The sequence below is a fragment of the Mya arenaria genome, chromosome 10 (genome assembly GCF_026914265.1).
Source record: "Mya arenaria isolate MELC-2E11 chromosome 10, ASM2691426v1".
Lineage (NCBI taxonomy): Eukaryota > Metazoa > Mollusca > Bivalvia > Myida > Myidae > Mya > Mya arenaria.
Window position 1 is genome coordinate 12,026,516 of NC_069131.1, and position 20,107 is coordinate 12,046,622.

The window sequence follows — 20,107 nt, forward strand, 5'->3', positions numbered from 1 at the left end:
TGAGAAAAAATATCACTTATGTTCCATTTGGTATTTTGATCTGACCCTACTCCTCAACATATTTCTCTTGCTTAACAAGAATTTCAGTCGGCCTTGCTATAAGGAAAAAACATTTAACAAGCATCATAGAAAGCAGATATATTGCTGCACACATATATTGGGTATTTTCAACAATTGTAACAAGCTGTATTTGAAAAAATTGGACATTTCAGATTGATGTTCAACGTGTAATGCCTGATAAGATTTTAATGAAAGCTTAAACAAGACCAAGGCTATGACAATAAATACACAGTTTTCATCACAGAATATGAGCTGAGGGAGGATATCTAATATCTGGCTTAAAAAAAAATGTCTGATTTCTGTAACTTTTCTGTCCAATTACATATTTTCTTATGTTGCTTGAACAATCAATTTACACTCATTTTTTTGAATAAATCATGATACTCATATCCTTAAATAAAGCAGTAATTTACTTCATTAAGAAATCTAGGATATACAGTAGTATTTCTGAATACAAGAATGCTGCAGAGTGAACGCCAATGCCCATCTGTTGATTTTCAGTCAAAAAGGGGCATTACTCAATACTTATAGAAGCCAGAGTTATGGCATTTGCTTATCACATGAATAGCCTTTGGAAACACGTGTATCAAGGTTTGTTTTTTTAATAAACGTTTTTTTTCAGTTGACAACAAGGCTATCACAAAACCTCTGAAAAACAGACAAGCTTAAAACTGGAGGCTGCATTATAGTGTAAGGTTTTGTGGTTTGGGCTCAAGCAATGTGAAATGAAAAACAATCTGCTCAATAGTGAAAGGGCAAAAAATACTCTTAAGGAATGTACATTGTGCTTATTTTATACAACATATAATAATGTGGGTGTAGTTCAAATCTGTAACAGTAGAGAGCATCACGGTGGAATGAGCGCCAACAGCCCAACACTCGTCTGATATAAAAAAATATTAAAGAAGTAGCATGACTCAATTATTAAAGCCAGAGTTATGAGTCTTGCTGTTCATGTATGTATGGTCTCTGGCAACATATGTACCAAGTTTTATTTGAGTATATTCAATGGTTTAAGTTTTTGCATGGCGACAAAGCCAAGAATGACACCAAGACTATGATATTCATTTTCTAACTGTTGTTTCAAATATTATAAAACATTAAATGCTGTGCCATAAATGAAGTCCATGACATTCCTTTAGACCAGTAACTTCTACACATGCGCAAAACACACCGCTGAAATAGAATTTACTTTGACCAGTCAGAAGCATTTCGGACATAACAATACTGCTCTAACCTTCATCATTTCAATGATTATTATAATACCAATTAAATTAATTAATATCATATGCAATCACCATTATAATTAACCAGGTCATACCCAAACCCATGTACAGTTTAATGTCTAAACCTAGCCTCACCCAGTCTGGTCAAAGCAATGTTTCTCTGCCCTTTTAAAACATCTAGATCACTTTCACCACACTTATATATTGTATAAATACAAACATGGCTCTGGTAAAAGAACATTTTGTTTGAAATAATGCACCAATATGGAATTAATCAGACTGAACACATCTTTAATAAAAATGGATTTAATTTCAATTTTAAGATTTTTGTTACAACCTTTCCGTGTAAGTAATTATCTTTCAGACAAAATGTTCTGTTGGGGATTTTTCAAGGTTGTTTATTCCACTGTCTCTTTTTATAAATGGGCTAAATCAGGCTTATTTTAAATTGGTATCCATGGTTACCAATTTAATCCTGGGAGACCAATTCACATTATAGCAGGATAGACAGGCAGACTCTAGTAGCAAATAACATTACAGCTGCATATAAAACTGTCTCGCAGACAAAATATAACCCCCAAAAAGAAATTGATATCACAGAGACATTATAATGCAGTATAAATCTACTGAAACCAATTCGGCTATAAGTATGATTTCCATGTGTTTATCCACTATGTAAAGTCTAAAAATGATCACAATATCTTAACATTGTGACATACTTAACATTAAAGCCAGGAAAGCCTAATTTAGCCCTTAAAACACAAGACAACAAATTACCTTTCACATTCCGTTTGTTATGTGAAAACGCTGTAAACAGACATGATACAAGACTTATAAAATAAGTCTGCAATAATAGCCATACCAAATGTATCTTTTTGACTACAGTTGTTTTTGAAATATTTTTAAATAAGGAAAAAAGCAACAAGATGGCCCTTTATCGCTCAAAGGAGTACCATGCCAATTTGGCTTAATTTCACTAATGAGTTGTCATTGGGTACTCAAAAAAACTGAGAAACACTCTTGATTAGTTTCCATGAGCATCCAAGGAAAAACAAGAAGTTTTTCATTGCCATGGCAACCAGACTTCAATCTGCATTGAATTTAATTATTACAGTAATTTTCAATGGAGACCATCCAAAGATTATTCTGGTAAAGTTTGATTGAAATCTACCCACCGGTTAAAGAGATGTCCATTAAGATAAAATGTTGAACTATGATGATAAACGCAGAGTGATCCTAATAGCTCCCTCTAGGCACTTTGCGCCAAGATAAGCTCAAATTTAGAGGAGCAAACTTCACTGAGCCATTCTGTATTGATCTTTTTTGAAATGGTTATCATTTATTTGTTATCAAATTAAGTCAAATGTAGTCAATAAGGGTTTAATACTGGTATGGCTATAAAGCATTTGCTAGAACTACCACAGTAGTCATCACTACCCCCGCACACCGCCTTGGATCATGATGTTGTTGATTGAATCAGATAAACATTGAATAAAAGTTAACAATAGATGTTTAAAAATTATTCCACTGTGACTAATTCTTATATGCCTAATCAAGATCAATCTAAAATGTTCAATACAGCCAAAGTGTTTAACTGATGTTTCAAAGGCATATAACTTGGGAGTTGACCAGGGTCAATTGAAACGAGGTAAGCTTTCAAGGTCACATTAATCTAAGACAAAATGGCCGTAGGTCACGAAAAATATGCCAGGCACTTACCCTTGGTGGTACCTGTTAAAATGTGGGAAAACTTGGCTTAATTAACTCCAATATAGCCAAAGTGTGAAAATCAAATTCAAGGGCACTTCACCAAAAGACAAAATGGACGTGGGTCATGAAAAAATACATCTCAGTGATAACTCTTAATTAAAAAGTGGTAAATCTTAAATTGTTAGAGGAGTTTTCTCCATAAACTTTTGCCAACAGACTGACATACCAACTGACTGATAGTGACTCCAATATATCCATCCGACAAACTTTGTTTGTGGGGGATATAATAAAACAACATACAAATTACACAGCACAAAAGGTTAACATCATTGTAGTATTTCTGCCATAAAATATTTTTGTAAGTATTGACAGTGTAAATCAAGGTATTCTTTACTTAATTTTATCAAAACTATTTGAAGGAACATGCATTAATTCCATTTGACATTAGCTCTACTCATTAAAGTTCAGAAATCTATTGATAAATTAAACTAGAGATTGCTTTTTTGAAAAAGCGCATGTCTCCCCCATTGTGTGGTCGTAGGTGAGAAATAATCAATATCTTTGACCTTCTGATCCCAAAATCAATAGGGGCCATCAACTAGTCATGACTAACTGGCATACCAAGTATGAAGTTCCTGGGTGTAAACGTTCTTGAGTTATTGAGCAGAAACCGGTTCTTCACCTCAAGGTCAGTGACCTTGACCTTTGACCAACTGATCGCAAAATCAACTAGACATCATGACCAACCTCACTTCAAAGTTTGGTGAACCTAGATCAAAGCATTCTCCTGATATTGCACGGAAATATTTTTTTACATTAGAGGTCACAGCGACGTTGACCTTTGACCTTGTGACCCCCCAAAATATAGGAGTTTTCTAAACCTCATGATCAACCTCCCTACCAAGTTTGGTGAACCTAGGTCAAACCATTCTCAAGATATTGAGCGGAAATGTTTTTTACATTGGGGGTCGCCGCGACCTTGACCTTTGACCTAGTGACCCCAAAAACAATAGGGATCTTCTACACCTCATGACCAACCTCCCTACCAAGTTTGGTGAACCTAGGTCAAACCGTTCTCAAGATTTTGAGCAGAAATGTTTTTTATATTGGGGGTCGCCGCGACCTTGACCTTTGACCTAGTGACCCCAAAAACAATAGGGATCCTCTACACCTCACGACCAACCTCCCTACCAAGTTTGGTGAACCTAGGTCAAACCGTTCTCAAGATTTTGAGCAGAAATGTTTTTTATATTGGGGGTCGCCGCGACCTTGACCTTTGACCTAGTGACCCCAAAAACAATAGGGATCCTCTACACCTCACGACCAACCTCCCTACCAAGTTTGGTGATCCTAGGTCATGCGGTTTTCCAGTTATCGATCGGAAACGAAGTGTGACGTACGGACTGACGGACTGACGGACTACCGGACTGACGGACAGGGCAAAAACAATATGTCTCCCCCACAGAGGGGGAGACATAATAAGTAATGTTGAATGACGTCAAAATGCAAATATCTCATGCATCCAATAGAAATATTCAAAGCAAGTATGTTTTCAAATCAAGAAAACTAACATGCTAATTTCAAAAAAATACAGTCAATTACCAAAATACTTTGTAAGACTGGACATAAAATTAAAATTCAAGTTTACAATAGATGCAGACCTTCCTCTCGTCTCATATTTGCCAGCTCATGTTCCGAAAAAAATCTGAACGGTTTTGCTGCATGCGAGAAAGATTCATAAAATGAACAATTAAAACATTGACTGTGGCATATGACATTAATCAATTATTAAATAAAAATAGTGCTTTTTCTGTTTGTCAATATTGAATATTCTTAAATTTTTCATTTAATATATGAAAGATTGTTAACCTAATTTATTAACTATAAAAAAAGATGATTTCTGATGCTTAAAAATAAATTAGGTTTTACAGTCGAATCCTGATGGCTTAATGTTCTTAATGCTCGAACTGGATGTAAAGGACCGATCTCATTCTACTAAGGTAAGCATTTCTGCTTGGCTCTAATTTCCAGAGGCTAAAGGTATTTTCCTAGGTCCCTTGGAGTTTGAGCCAAAGGGGTTCGACCGTATCTTTGTCATTCCATATAAAAACTGAGCTAAACAATACTACTACAAATCGACGGAAGATAACGGTTTGGTCAGTACCTGATCTCCACACACCGGCCCTACGCCCTTAATTATTACAAAATCCAGACAAACAACGTTGGACCTGTTTGTTCACACACTCGCCCCACCCCCTCACTTCTTACAAAATCCAGACATACAACGTTGGACCTGTTTGTTCACACACTCGCCCCACCCCCTCACTTCTTACAAAATCCAGACATACAACATTTGACCTGTTTGTTCACACACTCGCCCCACCCCCTCACTTCTTACAAAATCCAGACATACAACGTTTGACCTGTTTGTTCACACACTCGCCCCACCCCCTCACTTCTTACTGAATCCAGACATACAACATTGGACCTGTTTGTTCACACACTCGCCCCACCCCCTCACTTCTTACTGAATCCAGACATACAACGTTGGACCTGTTTGTTCACACACTCGCCCCACCCCCTCACTTCTTACTGAATCCAGACTTACAACGTTGGACCTGTTTGTTCACACACTCGCCCCACCCCCTCACTTCTTACTGAATCCAGACATACAACGTTGGACCTGTTTGTTCACACACTCGCCCCACCCCCTCACTTCTTACTGAATCCAGACTTACAACGTTGGACCTGTTTGTTCACACACTCGCCCCACCCCCTCACTTCTAACTGAATCCAGACATACAACGTTGGACCTGTTTGTTCACACACTCGCCCCACCCCCTCACTTCTTACTGAATCCAGACATACAACGTTGGACCTGTTTGTTCACACACTCGCCCCACCCCCTCACTTCTTACTGAATCCAGACATACAACGTTGGACCTGTTTGTTCACACACTCGCCCCACCCCCTCACTTCTTACTGAATCCAGACATACAACGTTGGACCTGTTTGTTCACACACTCGCCCCACCCCCTCACTTCTTACTGAATCCAGACATACAACGTTGGACCTGTTTGTTCACACACTCGCCCCACCCCCTCACTTCTTACTGAATCCAGACATACAACGTTGGACCTGTTTGTTCACACACTCGCCCCACCCCCTCACTTCTTACTGAATCCAGACTTACAACGTTGGACCTGTTTGTTCACACACTCGCCCCACCCCCTCACTTCTTACTGAATCCAGACATACAACGTTGGACCTGTTTGTTCACACACTCGCCCCACCCCCTCACTTCTTACTGAATCCAGACATACAAGCCCAACTTACCCTGAGTTTTTTCAGCTTCTTTCGATTGCTCAACAATCTCGTGCTCGAAGAAGCGTTTCTTGGTGTTGAACGACGCACCATGAGCAATTGGTTTTGATCCGCTGCCATACACCTATAAATACATACAAATAAATGGTTTCAAATCTTAACAAGCTGAAATTATGTTAGTACCAATGTGAATAATATTCCTGTCAACCCGCTTAGGATTTAATGTGATATATATATATATATATAAAAGAAATATCTGCGGCAGGCAAAATGTCAAGAACATTATTATAGAAATGATTACCCAACACCATCATATGAAACTTATGAAATCAATTCTTTCATGTAAAAACAAAATCAAATAAAGAATGTTTTTCCTGATCAATAAAAAAACTGAATCTGCTCAATTCAGACGGAATGATCATACATATCGCCTTCCACCACACAAACTGTTGACACCCAACCCTAGCACACAAACACAAATGTACCTCTGCTTTGAAGTCAGCCATTTTTTGAAGTCCTCTAAATATACTGAATCTTAAATGGTTAACACAGTTCCGAAATTGCCTTACATAAAAACTCCCAGAAAAAAACGAGCATATCTTTTCATAAAATATTCCAATATCTTTGGCCAAATTGGGAAGGCTTGCGGCGCACAGTCAACTTTTCAGTCCCATTCTAGAGCAGAAACTTCTCCAATATTCCAATGAGTCAGAAACAGATATAATTCCAATACAAGACCGACCCTCCTTTCTCCCAAAATTATCAGGCTGAAAAGTTTCTTGGGACATAAATGGACTTTTCTTTGCTCATACATAACTCCTCTAGCATGACTTTTTGGTCAATAAATGCCCAGGGAAATCATTTCAAAGCAGGCCTTGTCATAAAATATTGCACTTTTCTTCATAATGAATAATACGCTACACTTACTTTCCTTTGAAAGTTAATAAAGAGGCTTAGTCGAGAAATGCAACAGCAATCTAATTATGTAAAATTATTATTACAATGAACCATATGGCCTGATATGAAACTTACAATTAATACAAATACACTGAATATTTGCTAGTCGAAGATAAGATTTTTTTTATTTACACATGATACTCACACTTATGCTTTCATAAAGTCAACCGAAATATTAAAACAAACGGACAGACACCTGAATGTTTTTATGAAGTCAACCGAAATATTAAAACAAACGGACAGACACCTGAATGTTTTAATGAAGTCAACCGAAATATTAAAACAGACAGACACCTGAATGTTTTTATGAAGTCAACCGAAATATTAAAACAAATGGACAGACACCTTTAAAAAATTTCTTAAAGCCAACCCAAATATACAAACAAACGGTCAGACACCTTTAAATGTTTTCATAAAGTAAACCGAAATATTAAAACAACCGGACATACACCTTTAAATGTTTCCATAAAGTAAACCGAAATATTAAACAACCGGACAGACACCTTTAAATGTTTTCATAAAGTCAACCAAAATATTAAAACAACCAGACAGACACCTTTAAATGTTTCCATAAAGTCAACCGAAATGTTTAACAAACAGACAGACACCTTTAAATGTTTTCATAAAGTCAACTGAAATATTAAAACAACCAGACAGACACCTTTAAATGTTTCCATAAAGTCAACCGAAATGTTTAACAAACAGACAGACACCTCTAAATGTTTTCATAAAGTCAACTGAAATATTAAAACAATCGGACTGAGTCCTTTAAATGTTTTCCTAAAGTCAACCGAAATATTAAAACAATCGGACTGAGTCCTTTAAATGTTTTCCTAAAGTCAACCGAAATATTAAAACAATCGGACTGACTTCTTTAAATGTTTTCCTGAAGTCAACCGAAATATTAAAACTATCGGACTGAGTCCTTTAAATGTTTTCCTAAAGTCAACCGAAATATTAAAACAATCGGACTGACTCCTTTAAATGTTTCCATAAAGTCAACCGAAATATTAAAACAATCGGACCGAGTCCTTTAAAAGTTTTTTCTAAAGTCAACCGCAATATTAAAACAATCGGACTGACTTCTTTAAATGTTTTCCTGAAGTCAACTGAAATATTAAAACAATCGGACTGACTCCTTTAAATGTTTTCCTAAAGTCAACCGAAATATTAAAACAAAGGAGACAATTGCAATCAACACCCTTCAACTATGAATACCACCTCGCCTCACACTGCAACCATAACTGCAATGTTTCAGAATGTCATCCAGTATTTCCTTATCACACATTCTCTTTACATTACCTTAATATGCATGCAAAGTGAGTTTTTTTGGGGGATTTTATTATTAGGCTTTTTGTCAGAGTGATATTGTTGTCATTGGGGAATGGCATAAAAGTAATATTCAGTATAAAGCTGTTGAAACTACATATTCAAACACACAATGTTTTTTTTTGTTGTTGTTTTTTTAAGACAAGTTGTTTTTTTAATCTCACATACTTAAGCACCTATTTCATAGATAGGGCTGCTCAGGTGCCCAGAACCAGAAGTATTTATTATTAGACCTAATGACTTAAACCGTTTGAACAACCTATAAAAACCTACAATACAATTAAGTTTAACTGTCAAGGCAATACGGGAGCCTTTCAATTCACTTTATAAAACCTAAGGCTGTTTAAGTAAATAAAAGAAACTATAAAAAGCCAATAATTACATGCCAAAGAAAGAATAAGGACACACATTCTGTGCAATTTAGTTCATGCCTCACGATGCATTACTTCAACCAGACTGATCATGTCAGAATCAGAACAAGAACTAGACAACTTATTATCTCGTGAATTACACAGCTAACTTTACCGGTTTCTCTGGCATTTTTGGCTTTTCTACCACCACGCCTTCGTCTATTTTTGCACTAGGTACGCGTGACTGTCGCAGTAAATTGTCAATGCCCGACCTCGGGGTAATGCTGCCTGGCTTTGGCGGTAACGTTGGTGGCTTGTTTGATTTTGGTGTCAGCTTTGGTGAATCTGACATTTTAGGTCCGTCATGGTTGTCCGGTGCTGGTTTTGTAGTAGGCTTCGGGGGAACCGGAGGGGTAGGCTTTGGTTTAGTGATGACCGGTTTTGAACTCGGAGACTGGTGAATGAGAGTGTAAGACTCAAGGCTAGATATACATGCTGAAAACTGTTCATGCTTTTTGCATTTTTCATGAAAAATATATAAATATTAAAAATAAAAGGAACATTAACTCTAATATCACCACCTTCATATTAAAAGAAAAAAATGCACATCCCTTATATAAAGTCAACCAAACACGATAAACATTCTACCATGCAAAAATAGCCTGTTTCCAATCAAACTAACTTGGAATGGATATTTATTGTTTGAAAGCTGAATACTCCTTCAGTTTGAAAAGCTGTATACTTAATAATTTTAGATTTCAAAATAATAACTTAGAAAGTAAAAACATTTTATTATATACATGGAAAACAACCCAGCAGTATGGTGCTACATAAAAGATGGAATAAATTTTATATTTTCAGAGTATATTTTCCTTACCTTGATATTTTCCTCTCTCGATTCTTTTAGTTTGAATATTCCATTATCCAAAGTATTTGAAAACTGTAAGCACGCTTTCCTATAACTTACCGGAGCTGCAGGTTTAGTGGGTGTGACCTTGGCATGGGCTAGGTCATGGGCAATCTTGGCTGCTGAGGGCGGGGCCCGAACTACTGGGGGTGCAGTGATAGTCGCAGTAGGCTGGGGTAGCACTTCCACAGGGGGAGGTGCTGCTACTGTCTTTGTTGGCAGGGTTACTGAAGCAGTGGGTGGGGCTTCCATCTTGTCCATCCTTGATGGAGGGGGAGGGGGAGTGAATGATGGCCGGCCCTTTGATGATGGAGCTTCTGACTTATAGGTCATTGAGGGTGTGGCTTGGTGTGGGATGGACGTCGCTTGTGGAGATACTGCAGGCCGGGCCTGCTCAGTGATGGGTGGAGCAGCCACATAATGGGGTGGAGCTACCACAGGCACTTGGGGTACTATGACAGAACTTAGCTGAAAATCCACATGCAGTTAATGAGAAAAAGAAATCAAATTGTCATTCAAAAACGTTAACAAAGAAAACACATGCAAATGGCTTTTCATAACCATATTTTTTGGAAGCTATAAAAGATGACAAAATCCTGAATAGATAGCCTTACACTTATTGAAACAATTACAAGCCTTTCAGAATTTCCAGACAAATAAATCAATTGAAAATGATTATTCCACAATATGATAAAAATATCCCTGAATTTTTCAAGGTTATAATAAGCCACCACATGCTCAAATGATTAAACAAAGAACTGAGAAAGCATTCAACAATAACATTCAAAATACTATTTTTTGGCATTCCTAAAGACATACAGAAATTTGCATTGCTCATGCAAAAAGCTCTTACATAATAAGATTAATGAATAAGGAGTGAATAGTCTCCGAGACCAAGGTTTTTTGGCCTTTTTTCCATAGAAACTCAAATATATGAACACACATTCTTACATCTACACAACTAGTACAATGTACACGTGCCTGGATGACATAGTACACAAAAAGGAGTCCCAACTTCCAACTATCACTTTCTACGTACTATCTCACAACTGGTACAATGTACACGTGTCTGTATGACATAGTACACAAAAAGGAGTCCCAACTTACAACTATCACTTTCTATGTGCTATCACAAATGAAATTCTAATCTGGTAAAATGTGCACATGCCTGGATGACATAGTACACAAAAAGTAGTCCCCACATACAACTATTTGTACAAATAGTGTTTTATTGCCTCTCTTACTAGTACTACAAGTGCAGAGTTATCTGCTGTATCGTGGATGTACCTGGTTATCATTGTTTGTGTTGCCTCTCTCCTCCTCCAATCTCCTTGCTGCCTCCTCCCGCTCCTCTCTCATCTTCTCCTGCAACCAATTATAAATACATGTCAGGTAAACAAATCAGACATCATAAATGTCAAATCAAGTCAAAGAAAACTGGCAGTGGCGACCTTATTCTTTTAGATGAATGGAAATAACTATATTCTAACGACAGGCAAGAATATTCATCATTATCATATGAAAGTGGAAATTAACTCTTCAGTAGACAAAATATTTATGTATCTTCAAAGCAGCATATACTTACTTTATACAGCAATTCAGCAACATTTACTTGTACTCAGTTGTAAGAAACTACATGTGTGTAGGAATTGGTACTCCAAAAAGCAGCATTTATTCTATCTGATTAAATGTTAATTATATGGCAATTATTCTTCCATGGACAAGGGAGGTTATCATTAATCTTTTAAGGGAGGAAGCAATGTAAGATGATGGAAGTTATGTACTCACCTTAAAAGGGATGTTACAACTATTAAGCAACATCCATTTTCAAAGGGAAGAAGATAGGAAATTTATCCATTTTCAAAGGGAGGTAAAAAGTGAAGTCATTTTTCCATTTTTGAAGGGAAGTTACAAGTTAAGTAAGTCATCCATTTTCAGAGGGAGGTAAAATTGAAGTTATTTATCCAATTTCAAAGGGAGGTAACAAGTGAAGACAAGGGAAGCAATTTATTCATTTTCAAAGGGAGGTAACAAGTGAAGACAAGGGAAAAGATTCATCGATTTTCAAAGGGAGGTAACCAGAAAAGACACCGTTAAGTAAGTTATCCATTTTCAAAAAAAGGTAACAAGTGAAGACAATGAAAGTGATATAGCTATTTTCAAAGGGAGGTAACCAGAAAAGACACTAATTTATCCATTTTCAAAGGGAGGTAATAAATGAAGACAAATGAAGTGTTTTATGCATTTCCAAAGGGAGGTGTAACAAGTGAAGAGATGGGGAGCAATTCATCCATTTTCAAAGTGAGGTAACAAGTGAAGACAAGGAAAGTGATATATCTATTTTCAAAGGGAGGTAACCAGAAAAGACACTAATTTATCCATTTTCAAAGGGAGGTAATAAATGAAGACAAATGAAGTGTTTTATTCATTTCCAAAGGGAGGTGTAACAAGTGAAGAGATGGGGAGCAATTCATCCATTTTCAAAGGGAGGTAGCAAGTGAAGATAAGGAAAGTGATATATCTATTTTCAAAGGGAGGTAACCAGAAAAGACACTAATTTATCCATTTTCAAAGGGAGGTAATAAATGAAGACAAATGAAGTGTTTTATGCATTTCCAAAGGGAGGTAACAAGTGAAGACAAGGGAAGTAACTGATCCATTTCCAAAGGGAGGCAACACCTACCAGTTTAGCCAACTCCTCCCTCTCCCACTGCTTGGTTTCTTGTACCATCTCTTTCTCCTACAGTTAGCAAGGTGGGTACAGATTGGTTTACATATTAGTACAAGGTAGTAGCAGGGTACATAACTCACTACTGACTTGGCATGGATAGATTCACACTTTGTACACTTTCATTTATTTTTTCTACTTTCAAGACGGACTTGGAGCAGTGTTGCCCTTTTCCAAGTTAATTCTGCAAACAAACACTACAAACAAACACTACAAACTTCAAAGCAACATTTCAAAAAAACTTGGTTAGAACAGTTAATTTCAAGTCATCATGCCAGGTCAGTAAGCAAGAGGAACATCAGTGCAAACAATAAGGCAGAATTTCAATCACCACGCGTTTGTCAGTGCTTTCATCTCAGTCATTGTGCTTACATTTGTGCTTTAATATCAGTCACCGTGCTTACGCTTGTGCTTAAACTTCAGTGACTCAGCTTTGTTTAAAAAGTTTGAATCCTCCTTCCCAATTATGGGATTAAAAAAAAATAATTGAAAATAGAAATGCTCCGAAAAGATAAAGATGTTTCACCGTACCCCATAAATAATCCCAGTCTAGAAATTGCTTCTGTGTATTTTATGTCTATGTATCTTGTTAAGCTTCTGATAGAGAATGGGTCTTGTAGTTGCACAGAATAATGCCTTACTGCTTGAAATGTTAACAGAAAATGTGGTGAATAACTCGTTATGACAATGTTTATTACAATTTAAAAGAAAACATAATTGTTTTCAAGCTGATATCATGAGTATGATTACTTGATTTAATATTGATTTGATATAAGGGAAAACAATAAAATCAGGAGAAGTAACAAAGCAAAATAAAGTTATTATTGTATTAACTTAGTTAATAACATTAAACAAGGCTTGTTCCTAGCGGCTTGAACTACTGTTTCAATATCATGCATGCAAACAGTGCAGTTAAACAATGCTTTACAGAATCAGCTCTCAGACGATCATTTGCCCGATCGTTCTAAACTTTGTTTAAGTTAACAATATAATTAACAACAACATTTTAAACTTTTAAAGGTTAAATATTTTTGATGTGCTCATATATTTAAAGCAAAACATTTACATCTAAAACAGGTGTCTTGAACCTCAGTCAGCCTTTTAGAAACACCGCAGATCACAAATATATCTGTTTTAATTCCAGAGCATTAAAAGTGAACAATGTTGTTAACTCAAGGTTCTGAACAATCAATTGTCATAGAAATTGTATAACCATTATATAAGTGGACGTATAACTAGTTTCTGTTTTTACTAAGCTTATCAAATACAAAATTTACCAAACAAAGAACAAAGAAATGACTTGAGACAAGCATCATTTTGCACAGTGATTCTGACAGTAATTCTGAACATGTTAATTGTATATTTTAACCTCTTTCTGAGAGCTAATTCATCAAAATAAGAGCATTTCCTGCAAATCTGGACATTCCTGAAACACTGGAAGCCATCAACCTATACACCTCACCAAACCACACAGTCACCGTACCTTCATGATAAGTAGATGTTCAGCATCCTCTTTGTCAATACTGGAGACGGAGGCCTTCCTCATCTGGGGTATGTAGCCCAGGGGTGAGCTCGGGGTGTCTGGGGAGGGCTCGTCCAAGGTGGCTGGGTCAAAGCCCTCACATATCATGATCACAAGGCGGTCTCCCACACTTCTAAGGGCTCGCACTGCCTCCTGTTAGGATAACATTTTAAACGTAAGTTAATAATTTAAAGTCTCAAAAGTCTCCATCAAAAGAATGACAATTGAAACTTTACCATACGAGCGAAATAATTACTTCCCCTTAGAATTACTGCATTTTATCTGATACAGTTTTTAAATCACATGCCCTGAGCTTACATCATTAAACAAATGCCCATTATCGCACCCAGACAGATAAAACTTCACACACTCCTGTGACAGTAGGCATCACAATCCCTACTCACCTGGTGTGAGGCTCCCAGCAGACTCTGGCCATTCACCTCCAGTATCCGCTGTCCGACCTTCAATCTGCTGTCACGTGCAACTGCTCCATCATCCGTTATCTATAGATAGAAAAGGAGAGGTATTATTTGCAGTTATGTTAGCTTACATTAAAAAAATGAAAAAAATGAAATGTTGTAAGGCTGTTGGCACGACAAGCATGATTCTAGTTATTATTAAAAAATTAATCCAAAAAATATGGACAATGGGAGTTAATCTGTAGACGAAACCAAAAAGAAAAAAACTCCCCAAAATGGTAGCAATTCAAGACCAAAGCCTTGAAAATGCTATCCCCTCACCTGTACCAGCAGCATAACTGAAGAAGAATAGACTGTATAACACAACAACTTACCCTTGAGATGTAGATCCCCTCGTCACTGTTTTCATCCCCGGGGAAATTCTTCATCCCGCCCTTGATGGACATACCCAGTTTCTCCCCAGGACGCTTGTTTATAGACACCTCCTGTAATAGTAAGCCCATTTAATCAAGAGATGAAAAACACAATAAGCAAAGTCTGAGAAAAGCCTGTTAAGCCTAACCGCCATCCAGAAATTTTACAATCAAATACAAACAAAGAACACCACAGCAAGTTATTGTTATGTTCCATCAGGGACCTCTTTGTTATAATATTACTGTTAAAGTCAGCAAGTAACATACTGTAAACCTTTTTTTTTAAAGGAATATACTGAATCCAAGTCCACATGCATTTGTTTGACCACAGTTAACATGTGAATTATACATCTCTTTCTTAACAGTTTACTATATTATATTTACTATAAAGTGTTTTGCAATTATATGAACTGTCTGCCGGTCTACAGTTCCTTGATTATTAATAGTAAGAACATACTAGGCTAAATCTTAATGATAAAGAAGGGTGGAGCAATCGAGCCCTTTTAAATCATTAAGATTTGACCTAATATGTTCACAATGACTTGGATAGTAAGCTGTTTTTCAGCAGGCAGCGAAGCAAATTGTGATGTCATGTGTGTCTGTCTGCAATGTCAAACTACAATTCTTAACAATAAAAGCGAGATACTGCCAATAGGCAATTTTACAGGCTAAATATGCAAGATATACATGTTCATGTGAATCTGTAAGGCTGCATATATTTCATGGTACAGTGCTTAAGGTTTGTATACAATTTTTTGGGGTTAGTTGGCATATTTTTCATTCTGTGATACTTTGGGTGGAGCTGTGCATCTTTTAAATGGGTTGAATTGCATATTTTTAATGGTTAAAAATACTTTAGATTGTATTGTAAATTTTTCATGGTATTGTACTTCGGATTGGTTTGCATATTTTCCAGTGCTTTAGGTTGGATTGCATAGCTGTCATGGTTCGTTACATTGGGCAAGCTATGAATGTGTGCCTTGTAATGGACTTGATATACTTTAAATTTATACTGAGTATATGAACATAAAGGTCCATTCATAGCTATGACTGGCTTTAATTGTCCATTGTATATAACTGGTTACATCACATATAGAATACTTACAGTCATATTCTGTCAATGAAAAAAATTCATAGCCTGATTTTATGATCAATTGTGGATCATCCTGAACACTTCATTATGATATGTAGATAAATCATTTACCAGAATGACAAAACCTAATGTAGTAGCAGATCTACTTTCAATAACAATAACAAAGCATTACTCTTTATATTTTACATTTTCCGAAAAATTAACAGATCAAGAATTTGAGTAAATTCTGATTTGAAATTTTAACAAATTAAAGAACTTGTTTAAGTAAAACATTGAAAGTTTCTTCAATTGTATATCATGTCAAGAGCCTAACTGTTCTTTTATCAAATTGTTTGTACAGTACAGTTGGGATATTTCAGCCAAAATTCTTATTCTACATCCTCGGTCCCAGCGTATCGTAACCTATATGATACCCTGGGTAAATCAGCTGTAAAAATCTCGTACTCGTACTGAATAATTAATAAGGTGAAATCCAGCCACTTCATTGGTCGCATGAGACACACCTCATGCGGTGCAGAAATGACCGAGAAGATGTAATCTCAGTTTGAAATAATCCAATGAGATCACGACTTACAAATCGTTTTAGGCAGGATATTGTTAAATATGCCGATAGCTCTTCACAAAGGAGATTCTTTCCTTTTTGTTATCAGCTATTTCATTGGTGGGAAAATGCTTATGAACATTCAATATTTACGAAGTTTCCCTAGCCAATTTGCCCAGGGTATCATATAGGTTATGATACGCTGGGGTGCCGAGGATGCTTATTCTAATGCTTGGCATCAATATTTTTAACAAGCCTTGCTATATGAAATACAAAATTTGAGTAGGTAAGAAAAGCATTTTACCAGTGAAGGGTTTGCGATCTTGAACAAATATCGATTACTGAAAGAAAAGCTTGCAATTACAGCTTTATCAGCCTTTACCTGAAGTCCCTTGGGTGGTGGGTCATGCCGGACTTTCACTCTGATTTCATATGTAGGTGCTATTAGGGCCATAACAGCCTCTTGATGGGTAGCACTCGTCATGTTTCGACCGTTAACCTCCAGAATGCGGTCTCCTATATGAAGGTTTGTCTTGGAGGCCGCCCCGTCTGGTATAATCTAGGAAAAACAGAACATTAATATTAAATCTAAATCTACACTGTGTTCTCCATCATTTTGTAAATGGGACCAGGGGCCGTATTTATAAAACATATAAGTGAAAATTTTCAACTTAGTGATAAAGTGCTTATATTCTGAGCTGAATTTTAAGAAAACTAACACTGTTCTTATACCAGAAATATGAAGACCCCCCCCCCCTCCCCCCCCCCCTCCCAATAAATCAATTGATTAAAAGGATGAAAAATTGTGGGTATTCAATATATCCATTGTAAAATATTTTTTTTTAAATTCACTTGAAAATGCCAAAAATGGTGGATTTATCACAGTTTATTTCAAACAAGGAAGCTAAGTAAAGCGCTAAGACCATGGATCTGAAGAATTTAAAGATAATAAAACTGCTTTTAAACGTATATGTGCCAGTTTTACTTGTTCAGTGTAAAAAAAAATATTTATTTGTTTTTTTAGCTTTAATTGGATTGTGAATTTTGAATCTAATATTGTGGAAAACTTAACTTTTCGAGATTGTGAATGGAACCAAATTTCAGCCAAATTTTTCGCTGATAAAAAAAACCCACTGCATCACCATTCATAAGTCAACCTTCAATCTCAAGTACTTCATGAATTGATTCTAGTACATCAGGACAGAAATTGAAAAACACTTGAAAACATCACTTAATTTCAAACTAAAACAATTCAAAAGCCAATTTGATTTTTGATAGCTTTTTATCTACTTCTGTATAAAAAAAAATCATTCACTATAAAACATCATGACATTTCAATTATCTTAAATTCTAGAATGTATTAGGTTACCTTGGAAACAAATATTCCAGGTTCTTCCTCCCCGAATGGTGAACTAGAATGATCACTGCCACCCACTATGCTCAGCCCTAGCGGCCCGCCTGCTTTCACTATCACACAGTCTTCTAATGGGTACTTTTCCTCGTTATTATTACTAGAGTCTTTTTCTACATGATTGGCTACAGGTTCCGGTTTTGCCAGCATTGTTAAACTCTGCCGTTCTACTGTCACAGTTCTATGCCCAGAATGGGTTTCCCTATCACTAAATTTGTTACTGTCAGTTACATCCCTAGATTCGCTATGTACACTCGAGTTTAATACACTATAATCCCCAGCAGGTTTTGGAGTACCACTAACACTAGAGCCGACATTAGGACTTGAGTCTCTTTTAGTTGCACCAGTAGAGTCTCTGTTTTGTTCCGTGGCTGATGATCGTGACCCGGGTCGTTTGATTCCGGGATATTGGAATTTCGGGGGCTGGATGGCGGCAGGTGGAGAACTCCAGTCGGATGACAATGTACGCGGACTGAGCGAGGGGGATGAGGCCTGCTGCAATGTCTGTGCAGGGGGAGATGACTGAGAGGGGTAGTTGTACGAGGCCGGTATCGCATGGGTATAGGGGGAGGGGGAGTGGTGTTGTTGTTTTGGGGCAGGGGAGAGGGTTGGAACTGGTACGGAGGGGAGAGGGGGTGGGGACGGTGAGGGTGGTGATGGGGGCCGCTGCTGCTGCAGTTGTTGCAATGGTGGTGGTGGTGACACTGGGGATACTTTTGATGGTGGATAGTTTTGATTGTTTTCAAAAACGTCCACATCCACTACTTCATTGTATGCTGGAGGAGCAGAGCTAAACGTGATCGTTTCAGCAGGAATTGTTGTAGCAACAGTTTTATTCCAGATGATCCTGGGTTGGGTGAAGTTCACAACTTTTTCACCCTTGGGCGGATGCTTTTCTGCCTCCTCCTTTTTAACAATGTTTTCCCGATAAACAACAAGCCTAATCTCCTTGTCTGGGCCGGTCAGGAGATTCACTGCTTGGTCATGGCGGGCATCAGTTAGGTCCACACCATTGATCTGTAACAAAGTGTGCATGGATACATTATCCAGGATAACCTACAAAGATATATATTTTTCATAGAAGCATGTTGAGGGCTCTCCTGACTTAAAGTATTCTGAGGGTTTCCTGGCGATAAATTTGGGAGTGATTTTCCTGTTGGACTCTTGAGCCATTGGATTTGTAGGAAACAAGAAATTTGTGGAAATCTCATCCCTTTCTTGGAGTAAATATTTATATTTGATGTCTTGCTAACATACAAGTTTTAGCACGAAGATAGTACAGGCAATGAATCTACCAGCACCAAGCTTCAAAAACAATATATTATTTTTCTTCAATAGGTAAGCCAGTTAATATAACAATACCACTGTACAAAGGGAGGCAACTTACTGATATAATCTTGTCACCGACCAGCAGTTTACTGTCCCTGTCTGCCTGTCCACTCTCCACAATACGAGATATATAGATCGCCTGAAACGGAGATGAATTGCTGAATTTACATTTCATTTAAAGGCAGTAACTGACACAGGTCTGACTTAGAAATATTGAACATAATCTGGGCCTGTTAGCTCAGTTGGTAGAGCACCTGACTTGCAATCAGTGTACCAGTTTCAATCCAGGGACTGGCGCCACACTTTTTCCGAGACAGTGACATTAATACTCTTAAGCGATGTGTAACTTGTATATGCAAGTTCCCACTGCCTGCCTTAGAACTTTGATGAAAGTAAACTCAAATACTACTTTTTTTTATAAGAGATTATCTCACTTGGTTAATAAAACAGTTTGTTTTGGGTTTCATTTTTTCCTGAGGTCAAACACTCGCTTGAAATCATTCTTCTGTTTATTACAATTTTTAATATCTGAATGTCATGCATTCTTTCATGCATCTGATAAAACCTCTAACACATGCTTTGACTTTATTTGCCATGCATTTTTTAATCATAAAGTTATCATCATAACTTCAAGTGTTATGGTTAAGGTAAACTTCTTTCTGATGTTTTTTCTTTTCTTTTCTGTCTTCAAATGTAATTCAGTGGTCAAAATAAGGTCAAGCCCCCAAACTCTGCACTAGTAAAATGCTCTCCGGGCTAGCATAAATTCGAGCATTTAGGAAGCAGAG

General features: G+C 37.0%; 1 protein-coding gene across 14 annotated transcripts in view; it reads right to left on the reverse strand.

Moving 5' to 3' along the window:
• The window catches only part of LOC128207037 (protein scribble homolog), an 82,913-nt gene that overhangs the window by 13,305 nt on the left and 49,501 nt on the right, over window positions 1-20,107 (reverse strand). For 6 of the 14 annotated variants that reach the window (XM_052909840.1, XM_052909836.1, XM_052909842.1 and 3 more), the window contains 12 exons: window positions 19,378-19,458; window positions 17,949-19,007; window positions 16,962-17,138; window positions 14,907-15,017; window positions 14,518-14,616; window positions 14,075-14,266; window positions 12,547-12,603; window positions 11,151-11,228; window positions 9,924-10,331; window positions 9,132-9,410; window positions 6,333-6,444; window positions 2,064-2,093 (listed from right to left, as the gene is read on the reverse strand). In XM_052909840.1, coding sequence (XP_052765800.1) covers window positions 2,064-2,093; window positions 6,333-6,444; window positions 9,132-9,410; window positions 9,924-10,331; window positions 11,151-11,228; window positions 12,547-12,603; window positions 14,075-14,266; window positions 14,518-14,616; window positions 14,907-15,017; window positions 16,962-17,138; window positions 17,949-19,007; window positions 19,378-19,458 — 2,683 coding nt within the window. The remainder of the gene's footprint in view (window positions 1-2,063; window positions 2,094-6,332; window positions 6,445-9,131; window positions 9,411-9,923; window positions 10,332-11,150; window positions 11,229-12,546; window positions 12,604-14,074; window positions 14,267-14,517; window positions 14,617-14,906; window positions 15,018-16,961; window positions 17,139-17,948; window positions 19,008-19,377; window positions 19,459-20,107) is intronic. The other 8 variants (XM_052909845.1, XM_052909838.1, XM_052909843.1 and 5 more) reach the window with 5 other exon arrangements.